This window comes from Falco punctatus (assembly GCF_963210335.1).
Source record: "Falco punctatus genome assembly, chromosome: 12".
Lineage (NCBI taxonomy): Eukaryota > Metazoa > Chordata > Aves > Falconiformes > Falconidae > Falco > Falco punctatus.
Window position 1 is genome coordinate 14346517 of NC_137592.1, and position 23429 is coordinate 14369945.

The 23429-nt window shown below is 48.1% G+C and overlaps 1 protein-coding gene across 9 annotated transcripts in view; it reads right to left on the minus strand.

Annotated features, from left to right (window-relative positions):
- Window positions 1-23429, minus strand: part of MDGA1 (MAM domain containing glycosylphosphatidylinositol anchor 1) — a 204968-nt gene that overhangs the window by 129042 nt on the left and 52497 nt on the right. For all 9 annotated transcript variants that reach the window (XR_013931335.1, XR_013931336.1, XR_013931337.1 and 6 more), the window contains exons 4-8: window positions 20259-20455; window positions 17376-17508; window positions 11902-12171; window positions 11170-11499; window positions 7614-7907 (exon numbers count right to left, since the gene is read on the minus strand). Coding sequence is in view for 2 of the 9 variants with exons in the window: in XM_080407880.1 (XP_080264006.1) it covers window positions 7614-7907; window positions 11170-11499; window positions 11902-12171; window positions 17376-17508; window positions 20259-20455 (1224 nt within the window). In the remaining 7 variants the exon portion in view is untranslated. The remainder of the gene's footprint in view (window positions 1-7613; window positions 7908-11169; window positions 11500-11901; window positions 12172-17375; window positions 17509-20258; window positions 20456-23429) is intronic.

Genomic DNA, 23429 nt, shown 5'->3' on the forward strand with positions numbered 1-23429 from the left:
TGTTTAAAGATGAGCAATGAGCTGCACAAAGGCTGAACGGTAGAGCAGGCACAGGCTGCAATCTCAGGCAGCAGATGCAGGTGTCCTCTTTAGGGAGGGCTCCCACATTCCTGATGCACGTATCTGGGTATCATCCTCTCTTCTTTCACGGTCATTTAGCCAGGGTCAGTGAGGAGCCCTGCTGGTACTTTGCACCTGACGTATGGTGCCACAGATAGAACGTGCCAGCTTTGCAAAATCTGCTCCCCAGCCTCCACTGCTCTGGTGAACTCTCCCTGCCAGCTGGGCCTTTTGCTTTATGTCTCCAGTCTCCTGTATCTCCTGGCCACTGCAGCCTGCAGACACGCTCTGCCAGACCAATTTCAATCAAAGAGGTAAATCAGAAAAGATCTTGGGGCACAAGGGAGACCCAGTGAGTGGCAGCGCATGGGAACCTTCCCCACCAGGCAGCAAGCAGAGAAGAGACCAGGGTCCTGCAGACCTAACTGCTACACACTGAGGGGGGAAATTCAGGCCAGCCAAAATTCATGGAACTGCTTTACCATGTAAAAGACTTTTCCCTCCAAAGCTGCATACACCTAATACAAAAAAATCAGCACTGGGAGTCCTGGGGTTGCTCCACAAACATAAGGGTGGTCACAAAGAAGGTTTTAGCTAAGCATTCTTAGCCAACCAGCTGGCCCCTCTGTGCCACAAGGCTTGCAGAGAGGTAGGGCCAACAAGTCCCAGACAAACAGAAGCCATCCTCTTTTCAGCTACATTTGGTAGTACAACCGCATCATAAGACCCAGTCTTAAACTGCTGCAAGTGCAGTCACAGCCCTCATCTGCCAGGCCCCAGGACCAATAGATGGTAATTGTTAAAACAAATCTGAGGCTTGCTAAGCCTCTGTTGTTACTGTGCTGTGAACCGTGGCCATTTGGGTTTACAGCCATGACAGAGGTAAAACAGATTCCTCCTTCAGCCTGTCCTTAGACTGACAACTCTAATTAGCTGTTAGCAGCCCAGGCACTGGGAAGTGGAGTGAGCAATCCTCACGCCGCATCGCTGAGGACAGGGCTACGTGCACAAACACAAGCTCTAAGCAACTTAATCCCAGTCACAATACTGCACGTGGAAAGTACGCTGACAATCAGGAACAAAACTCTCTGCTCTTAACGCGGGGTGCAGCAGGGCTCGATGGAAACTGAGAAATAACATGTATACTTTCAGCTTAGTTACACAAACCTCTGCACAATAAATTGGGGGATAATCTGGGAGGATTTCCCATCAAAGTGGAACCTAACAACCAGGTCAGGCTTTGTTCAGACTTGTGGTTCGAGGTCATGCCCAGGACTGCAAAGGATTTTCTTCTTTTCACTAATGAAGGTCTTCAGGTTTGCAAACACTGAACTTGCAGAAGGCACAGTTTTCCCATGGCTTTGAATACAGACACACCTCCCCCAGAACATCAGTTCATTCTTGTGCCTCTGATAGTCTAAAATGAACCAGAACATCCCAGAACTCCGGTTAGTAGGAGAGCCCAAGGTTTCTTTGTCTTGGGAGCAAGACCTGTGCCGTGTAGAACAGCAATACTGAAGCATGAATGGAAGGGCAGGAAAGCCTCAGCCACTGCAAGCGTAGAAAAATCACTTTCTGCCCCCATGTTAGCTCCTGAACTGCACTCATCAGCTTGGAGGAGGGTGTCAGGATGGACTTCACTGATTAAAATAATTAAAAAAATGTAAAACAGTCACTATTAATAAACACACTCAGAAATAAAACCAGCCAAGCCTAAAATTCTTAGCAGATGGCTCCATACTCCAACTCACATGGCCAAGCAGCAAGACCGACAAGCCAGCTCAGTCACAGACATGGGTCAGCTCTGGCCACGTACAGTCTCATTTCTCTTGGACTCCCTTCACTTAGGCAGGGGGAACTGCAGGGAGCACTCAGGAGACAAAAGACCAGTCCTAGCCACGCTGCAGAAACATCGCCGTGCCAAGAGCATGTCTCAAGAGCGTTTTTAACGGAGCAGTTAATATCCAAGCTTATGTTTCAGAGCGGGCAGGGCACCAGCAAAAAGCACTGACATTGAGCTATGGCTTCAACAGTTGATTGAAACAGTTTAATGCATTTCCATTTCCAGTTGCGTGGATCCAGCAATGCTTCTTACTTATTTACAGTATCACCCACTCCTCTCCTCCCTGCTCTTCTGTTTGCTACACAGATAACAGGGGAAATTGATGCTGACTATTGCCCGCCTGATGTACAGCATTGCCAATAGGTTCAGCAGGATTTTAAAGAGGAATGAGTCAACAGTGTGTGACCAGGAATAACATTTGCCAGTGTGTGAGCTTGAATAGGAAAACATATCTGTGCCCACCTGAACATTAGTTAAGTGACAAGGGCAACAGATGCCCCAGCAGGACACGTTCTGGCTGCCTTCCAGGTTAGGGCAGAGTCAGACTTGCTGGTCACCAACCCTATGGCAATGCCTATGTCTACGACGATGCAATGGTTCCTGAAGTCCCGTTAACCATGAAAACCGCCCCTCCAAAGAGAACATCAGTCTACTTTCCTGATTACACATAATATTCACTATGTTTTGAAGATAAAGCACAATAATTCACCTGCTGCTTAATGTGGCAAAACTCTTCCTAAGGGCAATAAATGTAATCCTTTGGAGATAAATCTCAGATGATCGTGGACTATTATTCTGGATCCAGAAGGGGCCAAATTCACAGGCCGTGTTACTCCGGGAAAGCAGATAATCAGGTTGATTCCTTTTCTACTTTTTTTTCCTGCCAAGATCTCACCTGCTGTGTGAACCAAAGATGAGAAACGGGATCATCTTTCAGGCTTGACTACCCAAAACAAGGTCAACTCTACGTAAATACCTCCTCTTCCTTCTTCCCTTCTTTCTCTGGGCACTTACAGAGACCAAAACTTCTGCCAAAGACAAAAACGGCACCAGCAAATGTCTGCTTATCCAATCATCAGAATTGGGAGAACTAACAAACATCTCTCAACAAAAGAGAGGGGTGCTCTCCTACCAGGCCTTGGTGGCTATCCAGAGGAAGAACCCATTCAGGTGATTGAGCAAGGGCCTGAAACAGCAAGTAGTGAGTGCTGTGAGGGAGGATATCCCTGTCTGTGGGAAAATACTGGAGTAAGTTTATCAGGGATCAGCACAGGGCTGAGCTGGAATTTGGCTGAGCTGTGCAGTAGTTTATGACATGCCATTCAGGACTGACAGAACATCAGAGCTGACATGGTATCAGTCGAGCAGGATAATGTACTGGGATTTTAATTTACACACCACACTGTTATAGGAGGCTATAACGGAGCAAATGTAATACTCACCCTGATAAGACAGTAATCTCAAAGGCCAGTTCTAGCAACAGCTAGAGTTTAGAGTCACTACCAATCTTTGTAATTCATGGAAATAATATTTTGACCAGGCTTTTAGGATACATGGCTAATATATTTTTTTTGCAATTTGTTGTTATGTATTTGCTAAATTTGTATCTGGGTAGGATCTTTTTTAGTGATCCACACATACACACTTTCTTTCCTCCTTTCATACATATTGCCTCAAATGACACTTTGTGTTCCAAAACTCAAGAGTGCTGCACATTTTCAAGCCGAGTGTGTCTTACAGCCTTACGCTTTCTCATCTACTCAGGGAAATCCAGTCCTGATTTTAAACCCACCTCTGCAGAGGATTCATTTTTCTGCTAAGATTTTCTTGAGCGAATATCTGGTTCTGAAAAAAGCCTTGACAACAGCATCAGCAATAGCACTGATATTATTAACAACAGCACTCTGCCCTTCCACTGCTGTTTTTTTTTCAAGATTTCAAAGTGCTATGTTTATTATGCCCCACAAATCCTTGAAGAGATGGGTCAGTTTTATTCCTGTTTTGAAGATACGGGAAAAGATGACAAGACACTGCCACTCCAAGTGGCAGCCAGATTCCCAGGAGTTCTGACAAGCTCAATCTCTTGCTCTAGCCAGCGTGCAACATTTCTTCATCCCAACCACAAAGCTATAAGGCTGCAAGCACTTTCATGAACTTATTAATCTTCCAAAGCTCTACAGTTCAGACCAAGAAGTCCAGGGAACAGACCATCCAGCCTGTCAAGAGAGCTGATGATAGACAATTACAGTTCATAAGATAAAAGGAGAGCAACTTTCTCTGCTTGCAAAATACAAAAAAAATCGTAAGACGACCACTTTTTTTTTTTTTTTTTTTTTTTGACAGCTGACTTGTTTATTTTGTCTTCTTACTCTTTTTCCACTGTTGCAGTGCTGTTGGCAAAGCTATTTCTGGGCTACTTTGTTACAGTAGAGCACTACATGCATGAGGGTGAGGGGAGAAAAAGAAAAGAGAAACACAGAAACAGGTTCTGACATCTAATCAGATCTGCTGTATTGATTTTGCAACTTTAGCTTTGGAGCAAATCAGAGAAACAACCACATTATCACCCAGAATTTGCTCTTCCCTTGAGTGAGCCAGTTCAAAAGGAGCTCGCACCCGACACATGACCAGGCATGCCTTTGTGTGCGCGCGCACACACACACACACACACACACATGCACACCCCACGTAAGCAGCTCTCCGGTGGGATGCGTGGGCTGGGGGAGGCGGGGGAAGTGCTCATCACAGAGGCTGCAGGAGCCACACGATCCCTGTTTCCAACAAGATGAGAATTCCAGAGCAAGCCACCAGACTAATGAGCTACCCACACTGGAGAGCAGCGTTTCAATTAACCACAGTGGCCCTTGCTGCAGCACCCACCTCCTTCCAGCTGCATGAACAAGGCGGAGAGGGATAAACAGAGACTGTGTTGTTTGACGGGGGTTTTTTTGTGTGGGGGAAAGGGGGGAGCCTATAAAGGGCACAAGGGCAATTCTTGCCCTACTTTCTTGGTTCGTAGTTTGTTTTTCATGCTGATGGAAGGAGTAAATTGTCAGCCCTGAGGCCAAAGCTGCTTGCTCACACACAGAACAGGCAGTGCCACTGCAAGGTCCCTCCATAGTTCCCAGGCAGGAGACAGCTCAGGTGTACAAATACCCAGTACACACCCAGCTCCAGCTACGGGTACACAGAACTGATGGAAAAGGGAAGAGGGTCATTTGGGTGGGCTGCCACATGGACAATGCCACCATTACTTGGGCAAGATCATGCTAAAACATTGTTTGGCCTTGGGAAGAACTATAGGAAGAGTATGTTGAGTTGCTCTTTACACAGATGTTCATCACATCTTTGCCTTCTTGGTGGTCACATGAAAGGCTCTACCCCAGAACAGACTCTGGCTTGTACCCACCACCTGTCTTGTGTGGGGAGTCATGTCCTCCCTCTCCAGCCCAAGGTTCAGGGCTGTGATTCCCCTCCAGACCACCCAGTAAGCCTGCATCCATCCCTGCCTCGGCACTGCTGCTCCCTCTGCAGGGGCGATGAGGGTCAGCGAGGACCACACAGCTTTCAAACACCGTCACAACACTGGGGACGCCAGCAGGTCTGATGGCTCTTTGCTCCAGACTGACATTTTGCTGCATCTCCCATCCGTTCTTGGGGTGATCAAGAGTCACTGTCCCTGCCATGTCCTGCCATGTCCCATACGCCTGACCCAGCCTGCCTTCCAAAACAGCTGGAACCAAGACACACCTTTCCACCTCGCTGTCCTGATTCTGGCTGGGATAGAGTTAATTTTCTTCATAGTAGCTAGCATGGGCTATGTTTTGTATTTGTGCTGAAAACAGTGTTGATAATACAGAGGTGTGTTCGCTACTGCTGATCAGGGCTTACACAGCGTCAGGGGCTGTTCCGCTCCTCACACTGCTCCACCAGCGAGCAGGCTGGGAGTGCACAAGAAGCTGGGCGGGACGCAGGCAGGACAGCTGACCCCAACTGGCCAGAGGGACACTACATACCATGTGGCATCATGCTCAGCATGTAAAGCTGGGGGAAGAAGAAGGAAGGGGGGATGTTTGGAGTTATGGCATTTATCTTCCCAAGTAACCATTACGGGTGATGGAGCCCGGCTTTCCTGGGGATGGCCGAACACCTGCCTGCGACGGGAACTGGTGAATGAATTCCTCGGTTTGCTTTGCCTGCGTGTGTGGCTTTTGCTTTACTTACTAAACTGTCTTTATCTCAACCCACGAGTTTTCTCACTTTTATTCTTCCATTTCTCTCCCCCATCCCACCGGGGGGGCAGTGAGCGCGTAGCTGCGTAGGGCTGAGCTGCCAGCTGGGGTTAAACCACAACACCTGCTCAAGGGAAGCTTCTCCACACAGACTTACCTGCATGGAAACCTGCACACATTTCCCTGTTCCCATCCTGTAATTTAATTCCCACCATGCTCCTGAATGGACAGAGATGACTTTAAAAGGGCATCTTTGAATATATAAAGTGCCTGCAGCACTTTGCATGTCTCTGTTACTGCTGTGCTCCCAGCACTCACATCTGTGAGCAGTGTTCTGGTTGGCTTCAGCCGGGTTATTTGCTCTGGTCTCACTTTTCTTCCCTGGGGAGCAAGCTCGGGAGGAATGGGGCAGCATGTCTAACAAGCACTGCTGCGCTGTATGTGGAGGCTTGTCAGTCACAGCCCAATGCGCCCAGGTGCAAATTAACCTGCTCCCTACCCATCCCACACCTGCCAGATCCACGCTGCTCAGAGGACTCCGCAAGAGCTCAGCAATCACACTAACCCAATGGGATGAGGTCTGCAGGGAGGGTTACTCCTGCAGTCACAGCTCCTTCCAGACCAAGGTGTTTTACCCAGCTGCCTTCCCCCTGTCTGACTCAAAGTCTTCAAGGTGAGAGCACAGACCCCACATGTCAAAACACCCCTCAACAGCACAGGGGCTGAGCAGGCACTCACTTCTCTGAAGGGAAAAACCACTGCAGGGAAAGGATGGAAACAGTCACCCGACGTGGACATCAGCAGCACCCCTCCCTCTACGTTCACCTTTGTGCAGAGATGGCACCCTTCAAGCAGGGCTGGGAGCACCACCCATCGCTGAAGTCAGTCCATACAGCACATGCTAAGAATTAGCTTTCTGTTACAGCTTTGTTGCATGGAAACTATTTGGGAGTATGCAGTCGCTGTTAGGGTCTGCCTAGCACTGCTTTTCAGGCAAAAACGATTCAGGCACATCCAGAAATGACAGTTGGGGCAACTAAATTGAAGAAAGGATTGTGGGGTGGAAATGATCTAATCAACATTCATTTACCACCTTTGAGTGCTTGACTTTACAAACTTACTAACATACCCTGAAATGTATGTATAATGCACACAAACACACACCTGGTACAGCTGCTGCTCTGCACTCACCCACTGACAGGGAAACGCAAAGTGTCGTACACAAACACACACAACACCTCTCCCTTCCACTCGCAACGTGCTGGCCATGCGTTATCCAGCCTTTAGCCTTGTGTAGCCAGACCAATTAAATATAAACTGTTCAAAGGTCCCTCAAAAGAGATGTGTCTGCTCAACCCAGTAAGAAAGGTCAACTCTGCCTGAAAGCAGCACTGAGTGTGTCAACCCTGCTTAGCCCACAAGCTTTTCAGTACACAGGCATTCAGACAGGCAGTCCAGTACTGCACAGTTATACTCACACTGCACGTTGAGCTGCACCAGGGCTTCCCGAGGTCTGATGTTAAAGCCATTGTACCTGGCTGTCTGACACTTATAGGTCCCACTCATTTCTCGGCTCACACTCTCCAGGCGCAGCTTCCCATCATACGTCTCCATCGTCATTGTCCCTGAAGGCATGGGAGTTTCTTTATCTACCCGGGACCAGATGATAGGTGGCTTGGGCTTCCCTCGAACCTCGCACTGCAGCTCAGCCCTGGAGCCCTCCCGGACGGTGATGGTAGACTGACCCTTAGGGACACTGATGGTTGGTGGCACTAAAAAGGAGACAAGAAGTAAATCGTTTTACACCAACTTTCCAGCGAACAAGGAATGTTCTTGAGATGCTTGTGTTTGAGTCACACCAACAGCCCTGAACTCCGAAGGTTTCCACTTGACACACTGCAACCCCTATAGGAACATACTGCCCATGTAAGTTATCCTACAGGTAGGTCACAGCTTCTCCAACAATGTATCTCAATACTGATGGCAAGTGTCAGCTGTGCTGGGAACTTTCCCCTAGCTCTCAGCCTCTGGTTGCAAATTGCTGCCCAGCAGCAGGGCTAACAATGAGGAACACCAAAGGCAAAAGCCTCTTTGATCCATTTCTCTATTTCTGGTCAGTGAATTTCTCAAGTGGAACTGCAGCCTTTTGGCCAAGAAATAAAAGTCATATCTACCAAGGTATCCAGCCCCCTTATCCAGGTCAGACCAAAACCAAGACTTACAGGATTAGTGCCTGCAGATTGCATCTCCAGCCTTATCAGACGTCCAGGATCCCTGTTTGCTCATAAACCACAGCAAGGAGCCAGCCAGTAAGTCTCTGCTTACTTTACATTTGAGATTCACAGTGCACTGGTTATCTCTGGCTCACTTGAGTGAGAGATGGGTCCCAGCAAAGATCACTTCTGGCATTCCTGCCAGGGTGGGAAGAGCTCACCCAGCAGAACTGCTGCCACGCTGGGGCTAGAGCTGGAAGCATAGTAACACTCAAGAAATACCCAGCTACCAGCTGACGAACAGAATTTTGCTGATAAACATTGCTCAAAAGAAACTCAGTGACAATAGTTAAAGGGTGCAGACGTGCTGGTGGGAAGAGATTTGTTGTTCACATCCCCAACTCCACCAAGAACCCAGGAAGGGGATATTTGTGCTAAAACCTATGTAATACTAACATTTTATTTGTATTAGGCTTCAGTGTTAACAGTTCAACTGAGGTAAATATGGCCACAATAATTTCCTGAAAGCTTCTTTTTCAACCCTTCCTCCTGACAGTAGCGATTGACACTTCCATAACTGCAAGGTCCCTGTACTTGGTTTCCATTTATATCAAAGTTTAGACCTACAGAGGCTGTAACAAGCTGGTCCAACCAATGTTAGCTCAATTGAACTCCAGCAAAGGGGAGTGTGCTACAGTAATTGTAACACATTACAGACCACAGCTGCTTTACGAGCAAATTTAGGATGGCTCCAGCCTAATCTCCCCCTGCAGTGACCTCCCTATGCAACAGGGAGGCCACATTTTCAATTTGCAGGTCTCCTGTGGGCTGGGGAATCTCATCACACCCTGCCCCACACAGTGCGAAGGGACGACAGCACTCTTGGTGCTCAACTGGCAGCTGCTCACCTGGCGAGAGGCAATTTTCTCCATGGGGAAAAGCTGTAAATTGCATTTGAAGATTATTTTTTTTAATTAAAGCTATCTCCTCAGAGCTTCTCAGTGGAGGCAGCCACCTTAGCGAGCTCAAGCTTAGCTCAGTGGGGAAACATGGAGCCACCGCTGCTTGCCCTCCTGCTCTGATTCTGTGATCTGGGGAAATCCCACTGGGTTTTTATGTGGGAACCAAATGTTGGAGGTGGCTCATTGCTTTTCATGAGAGTGCTACACACTGGACAGCCTCGGCTGCTGCATGGAGAGCTGCTCCACCAGGAATGGCTGTTTTCAGTCCCTGAGTCACAAAGCGGTCCTGCTGGCCCAGGCTGCCAAAGAGAAGCTTCAAAATGCCCCAGGCTGCCCTCCTGCCCCTCCCCATCAGCAGCACCCACGTGAGCATGTGGGCTTGCTCTCCACTGGACAGGCCAGAACATGGGGCAACCTGCCACCACAGACAGCTCCTTTAAGGCAGCACCCGCTGGTGCTTAGGGCAACACCTGCACCAACAAGACACTGCCCAGCCCTTTGGTGGGATCATCCAGGGTCTTCCCACCCTTTGCAGCCTCCTGCCCTTGCAGTCTTAAACACAACTGTACTCTGCCATCTAGTGATCTTGGGCAAAGAAGATTGCTCCTGCTGGCAGCAGACGCACAACGTCAAGAGAGCTGTGTTTGCACCAGGACCGGAGGGTTCCCCCAGTTTTCTTCCCTGCTGCTACAACAGGGTTGGTGTCTGCTGGCACAGAGGGGGCACTGCTTTCCGGGACTGCAAGCAGAAGAGAAGCCACTCTTCAGTGTTTAGTGGGACCGTGGCATGGTCAGGGCTTGATCTCCAGGCTGCTAATGAGCACCCATTGGGAGCAGGCTGGCCCCAGCATTTCTGCTGGGAGACAGGGGCTTCAAAAAGAATTAAAAGCAGCTGCAGCACTTTCTGCTGGGGGGCTGAAGTGAGCAACGTCCAGAATCCAGACTGGGACCAGCCTGGCCAGTGGATCCAGCACAACCAAGGACTGAGAAGAAACTTTCTGTGAAGGTTGAGGACAAAATCTGTGGGCAGCTGGCTCCCCCCAGGAGTCCTCACCAGATTACCAGCCCAATACTGCTTTGTGCTGTACCCTCAAGGTCCTGGAAAGGCAGCAAGACTACATCGATGTAATGAAGAGCAGAGCTGGATACAGCACTTCCCCAGAAACGGAAAGGCAGCCCTGAGACCCTGTATTTCAGTCCCTAAGGTGACTGACAAACACTCTTATGGATTAGTCCTGTCCTCACCAAGCCATGGGGTGAAGCTTTGACCCTGATTTTAAAGAGGGGAGGCATTTAAAACACTTTGACTCCAAGAGAGTGCTCAAGACAGATTGCAGTTGCAATCTGGTAAACATTAAAGCTCTTCGCAGGATTTGCTCTGACAGATGATACCAATCTCCTGGCCACAGCTCTGAAAAAAGGAACATTCCTCATAAACAATGCCAAAGAGAGAAAAGAGCAGCCTGCTTTCTCTTTTACTCTTTTCTAAGCAAAGGGATGTTTGAAATTTGGTGAAATAACCGCTCACTCTTTCTTCCTTCACAATTTGGACGCTTCTCTGAAAAACCACACTCTAAACCTGTCCCTGTAGCTTTGACTGGACTGCACTCTGAACTTTCCATAGGGAAAAAACACGAAGGAAAATCTGCTTGGTGCATAACACATCTGGCAGAGAAGCTGTAACTATCACTCGTCTCCAGTCTCACCCAAACACTTGCCTGAGGATGTGAGTCTCTTCCCCATTGAGATTCAAGACACTCACGTCAGGTCCCTCAAAAAAAGTCAGAGGCATGAGGCTGGGGGACAGTTAGTGATGCCAACCACTCCTGTGTGGTCGCCAGCTGCCACAGAGAGGCTCACCTGTCTCTGAGGAGATGTTCACCTCCACACTGAGGTCAGGAATGGGTGCTCCCTGGAAGGTAGCCACGCACAGGTAAGTGCCGTAGTCACTGAATCTGAGGTCAATAATCTCCAAGCTGCAGGTCACAGGTGGAAGCTCAGGGTCATTCCGGGTGATGAGCAACCGGTCTGAGAACCTGGCTGGTTTCCCGTTCTTGTACCAGGAATAGACAACCTTCTCCTGGGGGACAGCATCTACATGGCATGAGAGCTTCAAGTCCTGCCCTAACTGGATGGTCTCACTCTCTTTGATCACGTCAGGGGTGATTTGGAACGTGGCATTCTTCATGGCTGGGATGAACACAAGTGCAAAACTGGTTAGGGACGGAGCAAAGTGTCTTGCATGGGACAGGACAACAACTCTTTGCTCCTCAGGAAGGCAACATCTCCATGCAAAATCTATCTGAAGACCTCCCCCAGTTACATTCCCGCAAAATATCCCCAGGGCCTCACAGGTAGCAGCCTGGGATCATTTTCCAGTCCAGGACAGTACTATAGCCTGGGATGAGGCTGCAAGCGGTGCTAGCACAGCAGTTGGTCTGGGAGCACAGAAGCTTGCATAGGCACTTCTCCAGAATACTAATCACTGCTAAGTATCACATTCACCCTCAGCTGCACAACAGCAGCCAGGAGAAATGCAAATCTAGCCCCTCCACCCTGAAAACCCATGCTCCAAGAAAAAGAGCAACTTACACCGCACCAGCAGGTTCACTGTCTTCTTTGCTGGGTTCCCCACATTGTTGATGGCCGTGCAATTGTAGTAGCCTGAGTCCTCCACACGGATCCTCCAGATGGTGAGGTTGCCTCCTTGCACAAGGCTGTTGGGAGGCATTGGGCCAGGAGAATGAGACCAAACCAACTCTGGCTGTGGGTCACCGCCTGTCAGAGAGCACTGCATAGTGATGTTGTCACCGGGGTTGACCACCAGCGTCTCATTGACAGACAGCTTCAGAGCAGGTGGAGCTGGAAGAGTACAGAGGGACACTTCTGAGCTTGAAAAAGACCCATCAACTTGCCTGTGCACACCTTCAGACTTTCTAAGGTCTGTTCTTGAAGACAGCTGGTTTGAGCAGGGAGAGCTGGAGGGATCTGTGAGTTCATTACAAATACAAGGTTTCCGTGAACCTAAAGCATTACCATGTCTGAGTTTGAGCACTCTGCTCTGTTATGGTTAGGAAACACTGCAGGCAGGACCTCACACTGCCCCAGAACAGAGGTCATGCCTAAAACACTCCACCACTAGTGCTTGGGCTTGGGAAACAAGCTAGGTGTGATATTTTAGCAGTGTTCAGTGCAGGTTCTCTAGGGCTTAAGGCTCAGGTTAAAAGAAAAGCCTGATGAACCCCCCCTTGCACAGGCAGAAGCAGCAACCAGAGATAAATCTGGCAGCGGAAAACCTGAAACTAGAGGCTTCTTGACTCCTGACGCAAACAACTGCAGCAAGGCAGAAGGGCAATGGAAAGCCACTGCAGCTCTGCATTACCTACCTGCATGCATCCAGCCCACTCCTCTGCAGACACCACATCGCCTTCTGTTCTCCCTGTACTTAACTCCCCTGACTCTAGGCAGGCCCTGCAGAAGCTGCACTGGAGAAAATTCTCAACTGGTAGCTCCTACTAGAGCACCTGTATCTCCCTTGCTGCAACACTATTGTACCAATCACAGTTAATCTGCTTATGCCTTGGACAGGAACAGCACAATGCACTGAGCCCTGAGAAAGAAAAAAGGAAAGGAAAAAAAACAACCCAGACAGGAGAACAGGAGATTCACTGTCACGAAGCATGGGAAGTTGCAGCCGTGGATGAAGCCTAGCATCTCAGGACCTGATTCAAAGCATGCTGGGAAGCTCACTGGGATGTCAAGTGTTTGCTGGATGGTTCTCTCAGTCCCAAGGGAAGAGCACCAGGTGCATGCCCAGTCACAGCCTGCTCCTTCTGCTTGACCACTACAGCTCCACCCTGATGGAGAGCCGGAGGAGAAAGGACAGGCTCAGAGGATCCTGCTAGAACGCAACAACTGCTTGTGTTTAGGGACAGTTAGGATTAAACCACTCCTCCTGTACAGAGTTGCCATCCCAAGAAGGAGTTTTGGGGAGGTCCACCATGAAAAATGGACCTCATCTATCCCATGATACGCTTCTCCATGTCTCACACCCAACTAGACATCTTTGAGAGGCAAAGCCTTTGCCAGGCAGCTGGCCCTTGCAGCTCAAAGCCTGACACAGAGGACCAGGACCTGTTTGCACTGTAACAGTCCACGAAGAGTAGCTCTGCACTCACTCTTAATCTCCTTCACCTCCACAAGCGTCAAATACACTTTTCTACAGACCTGAGGGCTACAGACCAGGTCACAGGGGTTGTCTTTCATGCACAACTGAACGGAGACCAATTCAAAATGTCTAGAGAACCTCTCCTTTGAATACTCTAGTACCTGGTTTTGGTTTATTTCTGCACCCGTCTCACTACATCCCCCCTCCAGGAACTAATCAAAAAACCTTCCCTTTTATATTGTCTGTTTCACCCCAGGAAAAGCCTTTTAAAGCCCCTGTCAGCACCATCACCGGCTCCATCCACACAGAGCTGAGAAAGTAGCAGTCGCCAGCACAAAGGCGGGGAGTATGTTTTAAGTAACAGCCATAATAATGCAAAATAAGACATTGTTCCATATTCATGAAGCCTGATTTAACAGCATCATTATTTCTGCCTCTTCTCTCCCTGGACCCTGCGTTAATGAGCTGTGCTGGATTTGTGTTGGATCTCTGAATTACAGCCCATACAAACAAGGCAAGGAGGACTGCTCTCTCCGCCGCACCAGCACCATAATTTAGCAGCGCAGCTACCGCCATGCTGGGATATTGCTCTGGTGCAGTGAATTAAACGTCTCTCCCTGGCCACGGTGCATGCTGTTTGTGCCAGGGGTGGCCAGCTGTGCCTGAGGAAGAAGGTGGCTCCTCTGCCACCTGCACGGGCCATTTTGAGGCCAGTGGTTGGAGTCCTTGACTTTCAGGAGGCCACAGCCTGCACTCAGAGCCTTTCACAGGTCTCTTTGCTGGAGTTTTGGAAACAGTATGCAAGGGTTAATGTGCACTAATGAGCAAAGGAAGGATTTGTACATCCTCTCCAAGCTCCAGGCGGTTTCACAAGATGCTAGGAAGACCAGGAATGCAATAGCTTGACTCACTATGGTCAGGCAGGTCACATTCCTGACACTAACAGGCTGTCAGCTGAGTGTAGCTAACACCAAATAGCTGTTGCTGCCCTCTGACATGGAACTGGTCTCAGGTTCACAGGGCACAGACAAACTGACAAATGCAGCATCTTGCCTGGCAATCTCCATCCATCCCTGTCAGAGCCAGAGAAAGGCTGAAACCAGTCTATGGCCAGAGAGAAGATGTCAGGGTTGGGGAGCACAAACCAGAGGTCCTGCAAGCTCTGGTTAAGATTTAGGGCTCTTGCAGTGCTCGATGTGCACGTATCAGACCAACAATCATCTTACCCAGTTCTGGGCAAGGCAACACGGGAAAAAAGTGACATGCTGGTGCCAGCACTGCCTCAGCACAGGTTGTGTGTGCATGCAAGAGGGAGGGAGGGCAACTGCAAAGCTGCCACCCGCACAGTTCCAGGCAGCGAGCCCTGTGACCTGCCCCAAAAGGGAGCCTGGCCGTGGCCGCCTGCACGGGCTCCCACTCCCACTCCTGTCAGCAGACAGAGGTTAACAGTCTGCAGACATTGCTATGCAGGAGATGAATCTCATTTATTTGTAACCTGTGGCAATTCCTTTTGTTCTTGGCTCAGGAAACCTGCTGGCGGAGTCTGCTGAGCAGCAAGGGGACCATTAAAAACAAAGAGTCGCTTTCAATTCCCTTTGAAGTCCAATTTGCTGCAGTAAAACTGCAAGAGAATTAACCAGCTGGGCTGCTTAATTTTGCAGAAATTGAGGAAGGGGAAAACGTTGGTCTGACCCTGCTGGAGCAAGTGACTGCAGCCCGGTGCTGAGCTGGTCCTGTGGCTCTGCAGACCCAACCTCCTGCTCCAGAGCCACAGCAGGACAGAGGAGCAGCAGAGGAAACCTCTTTCCCATCAAGGTTGTAGACCAAGAACCCATCCCCTGCTGCATGTGCCAAGCTGCTGACACAGAGCTTGGGAGAAGCACATCTTGCTGGAGACTGCGGGCTGCTCAAAGGCCGCTGCCAGAGGAGCCAAAGTCAGCCAGCTGAGGAACGGCAAACTAAGGCGGAAAAGAAGATTCCCTTGGCCTGACATGACCTGACCCACTAATTGCCCTCAAGGTCTGTAGTATCTGGGTCTATAAATATTTAAGAGATTGATTTCCATGCACCTCGGTGCCCTTTGGGCCCTCCTCAGTTGCAAAGGCAAAGGCATCCCAAGCAAAGCTGCTCAGGATTCCGGGCACAGCCAAGGCTACAGAGGCTGCTAAAACACAAGAGGGAGAGAAAAGACCTATGCAAAACAGGAGAGAATGAAAGATTTTTCTTTAAATATTTTCTCATCTATGCACAATACTACCTACAGAGTAAGTAAGCCAGATAATATATTTCCTGATAAATATACTTGGGTTATTTAACACAACCCCTGCTCACACCCCAATGCCAGTTTCATTTTCACCACCAGCTTTTAATACAATTTTCTAGGAACGCATTTTCCATGACGCCTTTGAGCTTGTAGTGTCAGGCTCCACCGTAACTATGTATAAAAATGCATCTACAACTAAACAACAGGAAAAAAATATAGGTGCTACATGGCCCAGGTTCAGAGCTTAGGTAAGTACTGATGAAGTTGGTATAAATTCAGCCATATCGCTGGCTTTTGATCTGGCTACAACCTGAAAAAAATACATTTCCCCCGTTCACTCAGTAAAGGGGCTGAACTGGGTAGTTTCCCAGTGCTTGGGCTGGCAGGGGGGGACTGCACACGATGAGAAATTTGATTTTCTAAGTTTTCAAAGGTAGAAGATCTGTATGAGATCCCTTTCTTCATCTCGAGCACAAGATAAGTTTTTAAAGGGAATATCCCAGCATTCACTACAGTCTCATCCTGAGAGAAATTCAGGCAGTTTTATGAGCAGCTCCAGACACATTCAGAGATCTTACTACATCAAGAATATTTTTTTATGACATTAGCTACTTAGTTCGTTTTCTTAAGCTCATTATTTTTCTTCTTTCTACATGAAATGATGCAACTATTGTTCAGCACCTTGGGCTCAAGTCAGATCAATAAACGTAATTTATACAGTATCAACAATATCCCATCAACAGTTGGCGACATCAAAAGAGTTCTGTTTCCACTGCACAAAGATGACACAAGGGATGCAAACTGCATTGTGTTACATTAGAGAGGTGAATAATTCAAACTACAATGCCTTTCTTTCTGATCATGGAGTACCCCAGGGCTGGAAGCGATTTCCTGACATTTACTTATTATTTGAAAATATTCAACACATGTGGGGGCTTTGTGGGTGGTTTCTTTTGTGGGTCCAGTTTGGTTTGGTTTTAATGGACGGGTTGCAGTCGGGTTCTTGCAAGTACTTGGTACATGATACTCAGTCATCAGTCAGTTACTGCAGGTCAAGCAAGAGGCACCAGACTGATTCTGCTCACAACTGGAGGTGCACCCAAGCAGTGCCAGTATGAATAGCAGTGTAAAATTTATTTGTTGGGAAGGCACTGGAGATGTTTGCTTTCCACAAACATCAGCACCAGCAGAGCCCGTTAGCTCGGAGGTGCTGAGAGCACAGCCTGGCAAGCCAGGCCAGAGCCACACACGGATGAATTATTTGTAAGAACTGCTGCAGCGTCTGCCCCGCTCTAGACTGTATCAAATCTATTTTTAAAGTCACTTAGAATTATAAATAAATAAAAGTGTCTGGATTAAAAACTACATAGTGCCTCAACACCTACATGTACTCTGTTTTAATGATCTCACGGCAGGCCTGGTTAAAGCACCAGCTATATGCAGAGCTACAAGAAATCAGAGCATCCCTGGCCACAAGACTTCTACATGAAGGATTTGTAATCCTAGCAGCCATGTACATGAACATGAGGTGCTGCAGGTCCTGGAGAGCATGCTGTGTTATCCTCCTGGAGGGTAAGGGCTGTTGAGCAGGTGAGGGGTTGGAAGGCTGCAGGGACCCTCTGCACCCCCTCTTACCTGTGGTGTTTGTGAGCTGGAAGGTGATGGATTTGTCAGGGATGCTGCAGACATTGCGGACAGACACCTGGCATGTGTAACTGGCATAATCTTGGGGCCGCAGGTTCTTCAGCTTCAGGACTTTGGTTTCACCCTGGCAGTTGGGAAAAAAGTGGGGAAAAAAGATGTACAAGGTGTACAAAGCACAGATCATCATTGCAAGTCTGTAACCTGTCCTGAATTAGATTACCAGCAGTTTCCATCCAAACCTCAGCAAACTGCACAGACTCCAAGCCCCCCTAGCTATATATAAAGGAGACACAAAATGTTTGCTGTGGTAACTCCACCTCCAGGATTTCTCCAAACACCCAGCATCCAACTGACATATAACCTGAAAGCACTGTCAAACAGGTCTAGGCATAATTTCTCATCAACTACCGTCAGAATCATCTTGCAGAACTTGAAAAACCTTAAATGTTCCAAAACAGACCCTGAGATCTCACACTGAGATGTTGGTAGGAACCCAAGGGACGTCACTGGGATCTCAACATCGCTCAACCAAATTAAATCAGAGTATATACAAGCCTTAATGCTGGCCTAAATATGACAAGTTCAACAGTTACAGTGTAAAAATTTGCAGCACAGGGGAAAAAAAGGTAATTCATAGAAATATTCAAAGAACTCCCCAAAACTTTCTCATCTGTCTTCTCTAGATTCTAACCTCATTTATGCTGGTGTAAATCTAGAGTGATGAGTGACTGCACAGACTTTAACAGCCTTTTCTCATACCAAGGTAACAAACAAATAAACAAAATCACTTTCTGGCACTCCATTAGTTACTGGCTTGTTATAGAAACATAATCAAGTTGTTAAATTAACAGTAGATGCATTCTTTTAGATTTAGATTTTTATTTATGGAATGTGGAAAGCTCTGAGATGCGTCCTGTGGTTTGCACACCCTGCAACTCGTATGTCTTCCCACGACAGCTTGTCACTGTAGTTCTCCTTGTGTTTGTCTAAATCTCTTTTGGAGAAACCATCCCGTAATTGCCTGCAAACGTGAGAAGGTGTCAGCGCGACAAATCCTCCTAAGAACAACCTCAAGGGACTGGACGATGAGCTCAGGCATGCTAATATGCAGAGAAAAAGGATATGAACTGAGTAAATTAGAAAGATAAATACCTAGGAGACCAATAACCCTGTGAAAGTCCTGTCCCCCGGGATTTGTTGCTATGCCACACAAATGACAGCATTTACAACGTGCACATCAACTAATTACTTACAGGGTTATATGTATCCTGTTTATCGATTAGTAAATATTGGGTAAATGTGTAAAAACCTGCAGTGTAACTTTTAAAAAGCCTAAAGAGTAAAGTCTTCACCTCCTTTTTCATGTAAAAGACTACCCAAACCTGACACTGATACCAGTTCATCTCTAAGACAATATTACAAACCCCTGTGAAGTGTGCCTTGTTTAACGTAGTGCATTTGAGCTCCAGCAAGATTTCCCCATCCAAACAGTGTTGCAGAGGTGTGTTTTCATTAACTTACCAACCCAAACCACCAGGTCTATGCTGGTGCTAAGGAGAGGTCCGTAAGGGCGCACGTGTGCGAGCACAGAAGCCCTAACACCCTCGCTCAGCGCTGGGAATGACCCAGCACGTTGGGAACATTCCCTGACAGGAGCTGCAGAACGCTGGATCGTTTATACATTAATGCTGCAACACGGCGAATTTCTGCTAGATGCCTTATTTAGCTCAAGAAAATATCTCAAGTCTTAAGACATCCTCTCATTAAGCAATGTCCCTTGTTAATTACACTGAGCTTAGTGAAAGCTGGAAGAGCCCGTGATGGCTTCCTTCAAGGCCAGGGATGTCCTACTCGGATGCCACATAGCACTGGACTAGACAAAGCTCCTTTCAGGGCCAAACCGCAGCACTGACCTACAGTGTTTCTGCAAATCTGCTGCTCACCAGCATCTCTCTTCTCTCCACTTATCCCCCCGAACGTTTCCATTTGGCTGCCCATTTCCATGACCTACAGAGATGGCGTGTTTCAATAAAATATGAACATGACTACATTAACTGAAAAGCTGCCTGGGGCATCACTCAGAAATCAAACTCGGCCAGAATGTGCTCAGGGCCCAGCTCTGGGAGCGCAGGAAGGTGCGTGGGATGAAACAGGCACCCTGGGGAGCTGCCCTTTCAGCCCTCCCTCCGCTGCCTCATGCTGCCTTGCTGGTTAGCAGCCAAAGGACATTCAGAGTTGGAGCTCAGCTTAGGATAACATGCCCAGAGTGCCCTGGCGAAAGAAGAATTCCCTTTGGTCTCCCACTGCCCTGGCAGGCTAATTAGTGTGAAGACAGCGGTGTTCAGAGGGGTAATGTGGTTGTCCAGGGGCAAGCCCAGCACAGGCAAGCAGGAGTGCCCAGACAGTTGGGCTCCCCGTTACTTGCTGCCATTTGGAAAAACTCTATAAACAAGAAGGACTTCCCGATATATGGAGCTTGGACACTCATTTAAGAAAAAACAAACCCCACATTAGTAATGGGAGACAGAGGAGACCCAGTCTTGGGACTGTTTGCTTGGATTGTAGTCTCAGCCATCCAGCAGCCACGTAACCTCATTAGGGGAGCTGTGATCTGCTCTCGGGGACAGTGCCAGAAGGGGGAATGTACTTCTAGGCTGTCACACTCCATCCTGCTGCTCTGCTCCTCTTGTACCCTGGCAACACACATACAGAAGTAGGCTCTACCAGCCCTTTTGGAGACGGTGCTCCTTGCAGTGAGCCTCACCCTCTCCTCAGCATCACAACCCATGCAAGGAAGGAAACACCATCTACTACAGAGTAAGCTGCATCAGCAAGATGCTCAAGACAAGCTGGGGGAGGTTTGCTTTTTTTCACCTGTGTGTAGAGGGGTTCATAGATATCCACGCCATTGTCCTGACTGTGGGAAAGTGTCTCAGCTCCCCGTTTCCAGATGAAGCGAGCTGGTGGGTTGGAGTTGACAGTGCAGCGGAGGAAGACAGTCTTCTCCTGGTAGAAGCTGCCACGTACGTCACTGATGGTCTGGTGAACGGTGAGAACAGGTTCATCTAGATCTGGAAGGAAGGTAGGGAGGGCCGCAGCAGCTGTTAGTGAAGCTTGGTCTGCACGTACAGCCTGCAGAGCAGAGGATGCTCCAGGCACACAGAGGAGAGCGGAAGCTCCCACATATTTGACTGATGACAACTGCTGAATTAAGAGCTGATCTGAGGGCAGGTAACACAAACAATATCTAAAGGGAACAAACAGGAGAAGCCAAAACTCTCCCACTCACCACGCAACCTTCAGAGAATAGAAAGCACCCTCTGGTTTGCAGATCCCCATGTAGTCCTCAAGCAAGCCACCTGCCTACCACATGCCTCAGACCAGCGGGCTGCTTCACCTTCCCCAGTGGCACCCCACACCCAAAATCACTGCCCTCTACTTGAGGGCGAGGTCAGAAGGATCCCAGGAAACTCTGCTCTATCGCAATTTCTTCTGCTTCCACTTTCCACTTCCCAAATATCTCCTGAAATCACAGGGCTAAGCCCATGGCTGTGAGACATCCACACAAAGAATATGACAAACCTTCAAGTCAAGGGGTGAGAGTAAAAGTCAGGACAAGATCAAGGAGCTAAGATGGAAGGTCATCTCCTAGACAGGAGCAAGTCTCATGGGGTGCCATGGGAACATGAGATGCAAAACACTGTGACAGGTATGTACAATTTCTCTTCCTTCCTATTAACATATCCTCTGTGTATTTTCTTCTTTTCAAGGTTCGTACTGACTCTCCTTCTTCAGCAACTTCTACTCGCTGCATTCCTATCACCCACCCCTGAAACTGATCAGACTCTTTTTGTTTTCTCCCTTTACAGAAAACAGTCCTTCCAATTCCTTCACCATACCTGCACCAGACGCAGCTGTCATGACTGAATCAATGGTCATCAGTCACTTCACTTGCAAGGCCACAAGCAATAGCCTCGCAGGGAGCATACTCTCTCCATCCACTCAGAGCACACTGGTCTCCAAGGGTTGCCCTCCTGCTAAAAAGGGATCATTTCCCTGAGCTTTTGCACCAGATGTCCATGTTTGAACATCAAGGAAGCATGAGGAAAACCTCAGAGGGGCTGGATCTTTCTCCTCCCAGAATCACTTTGAGACTGATGGGGGTTAAACCTAATCCCCAACCGGGCCCCTAAAAGATCTGCCCCTGTGCCCTTAAGCACATCTTAGAAGGCATCTGTTGAGCTCAGCTGAAGCAATTCTACATTTTCAAGAGCCTTATAACCCATCTTCACCTGCAAGGAAACGGAGGCACACCCCCCCACTATTGTCTTGTGCTGCCACTACTGTCTTCTGCACATGTTAGCAGCGAGGACAAGGACACATGCTCATCACCTCCTGCTCTCCTATGCCACCTGATCTTCACGGTATTTTATTTTAGAGATTTGTGAGTTTGGAGAGCTGACTCCCAGAAAGAAAGAGGAAAGCTGGGATAAGTTTCTGCTAACATGTCTCCCAAATAATGTATGTTCTCTGCTGAATCACAAGTGTCAACTTGTGGATTTGCATATTTTAATGAGCTGTATGCTTGGTAGGCAGCAATTGTAATGGGATCCGAGATCTGTCTGCTTGACCACGCCATAGCTCAGAGATAGGAGTAAGATCCATTACCATAAAAACGAAAAGGCACAGCCACCCACCACCACCCCAAAAAACCCCCAAAAAAACAACCCAAGGCTGAAGAAAAGCACACACAGGTGGAAAAAAAGGCTCCTCTCCATACAGTGCTGTCTCCATGTAGAGACATGAGTGACTGAATTTTACACCAAATTCTCTTGGATGGGGACCTTAGGCACAGCCTCTCCTCTTTCCTCCTTCTTTGTCCTTAACCCTCCTTTATTTGTTCACACTTTACATGAGTAACTCTGCAGCACCATCCTTCTGAGCCTCCTGTTTCTCAGCAGGATGCATGGCAATACACTTTCCTTACTGATCAAAGATACTCACCATTCAGGTCTCCCGGCTCCCAGCTACTCCCCACACAGAAAACATCTTCCTTTTGGTTGCTAAACCTTTCCTTCCTTGAATCTTTCAGCCTTCTTTTGTAGCAGTCAGCTTTAAGTCTAGCCCTCCTGAGAAAAGCTAAAATAAGACCTATGACAATACGCATGTCCTTGATGTACGAGTAATGCCACTGATGTCCGTGAGCTGCACAAATGATAAATTTGGCCAAAGGCTGCTCATGGAGATGATCACATGGGATGTTTCATGCACAATGTAAGCTTGTAAACATCCATTCTTCCTTTTTCTTTACCTTCTCTCTCTCCCACATGGAAATACTCGAAACAACAGCTGCCTGTCTGCCAGTATCTAACCAATACTTTAAAGCCTCACTTGATGCCCGCTGGGGTAAAGGAATAACTTGCTACGCATTAGTGTTTCCAGTTTAATATCCTCTTGGCACCAATGCCGCTCTCTGCACAACCTTGCTGTCTAATACTAAAAGTATGAGTGAGGACTAGCACTAGCTGTCAAGGACACCAAGGCTCACATGAGGGTGATTACTTACCTCTTAACTACAAATTGGGATGTGGGGAAATAAGGGGTTTGTTTTCAAATTCTGATTCATTCAGCTGAAGGTTGCCTGGGTGAGTGTTCAACAAAAACTGTGGTTTTTCCTATGTGTTCCCTTGTACCTACTGCAAATACTAGCAGAAAATAGTCTCTCCTCCCAAAAAACCAAGTGAGCAGAACAGAGGTACATTACCAAGTCCATCTGCAGAGTAGATGTTAGTATGAGAAAGCCCTTGGCCACCCTATTAGCCCCATAGTTCTACAGGTCAGAGCTGCATGAGGGACCACGGGACACTACATCACTCTAGCTCCAGCCTGCACCCCAGAAGTAAAGGGAGCACCCTTCGGGCAGAAAGAGATTCATGCCGCAGTCCTGTTCCTAGAGACACAGGCCTTGGCAAAGTGTCATACTGAGGCTTGAGAAAAGCAAGTCCCCTTTGCAACAGAGAGTCACCATATGCCTCCACCACATGT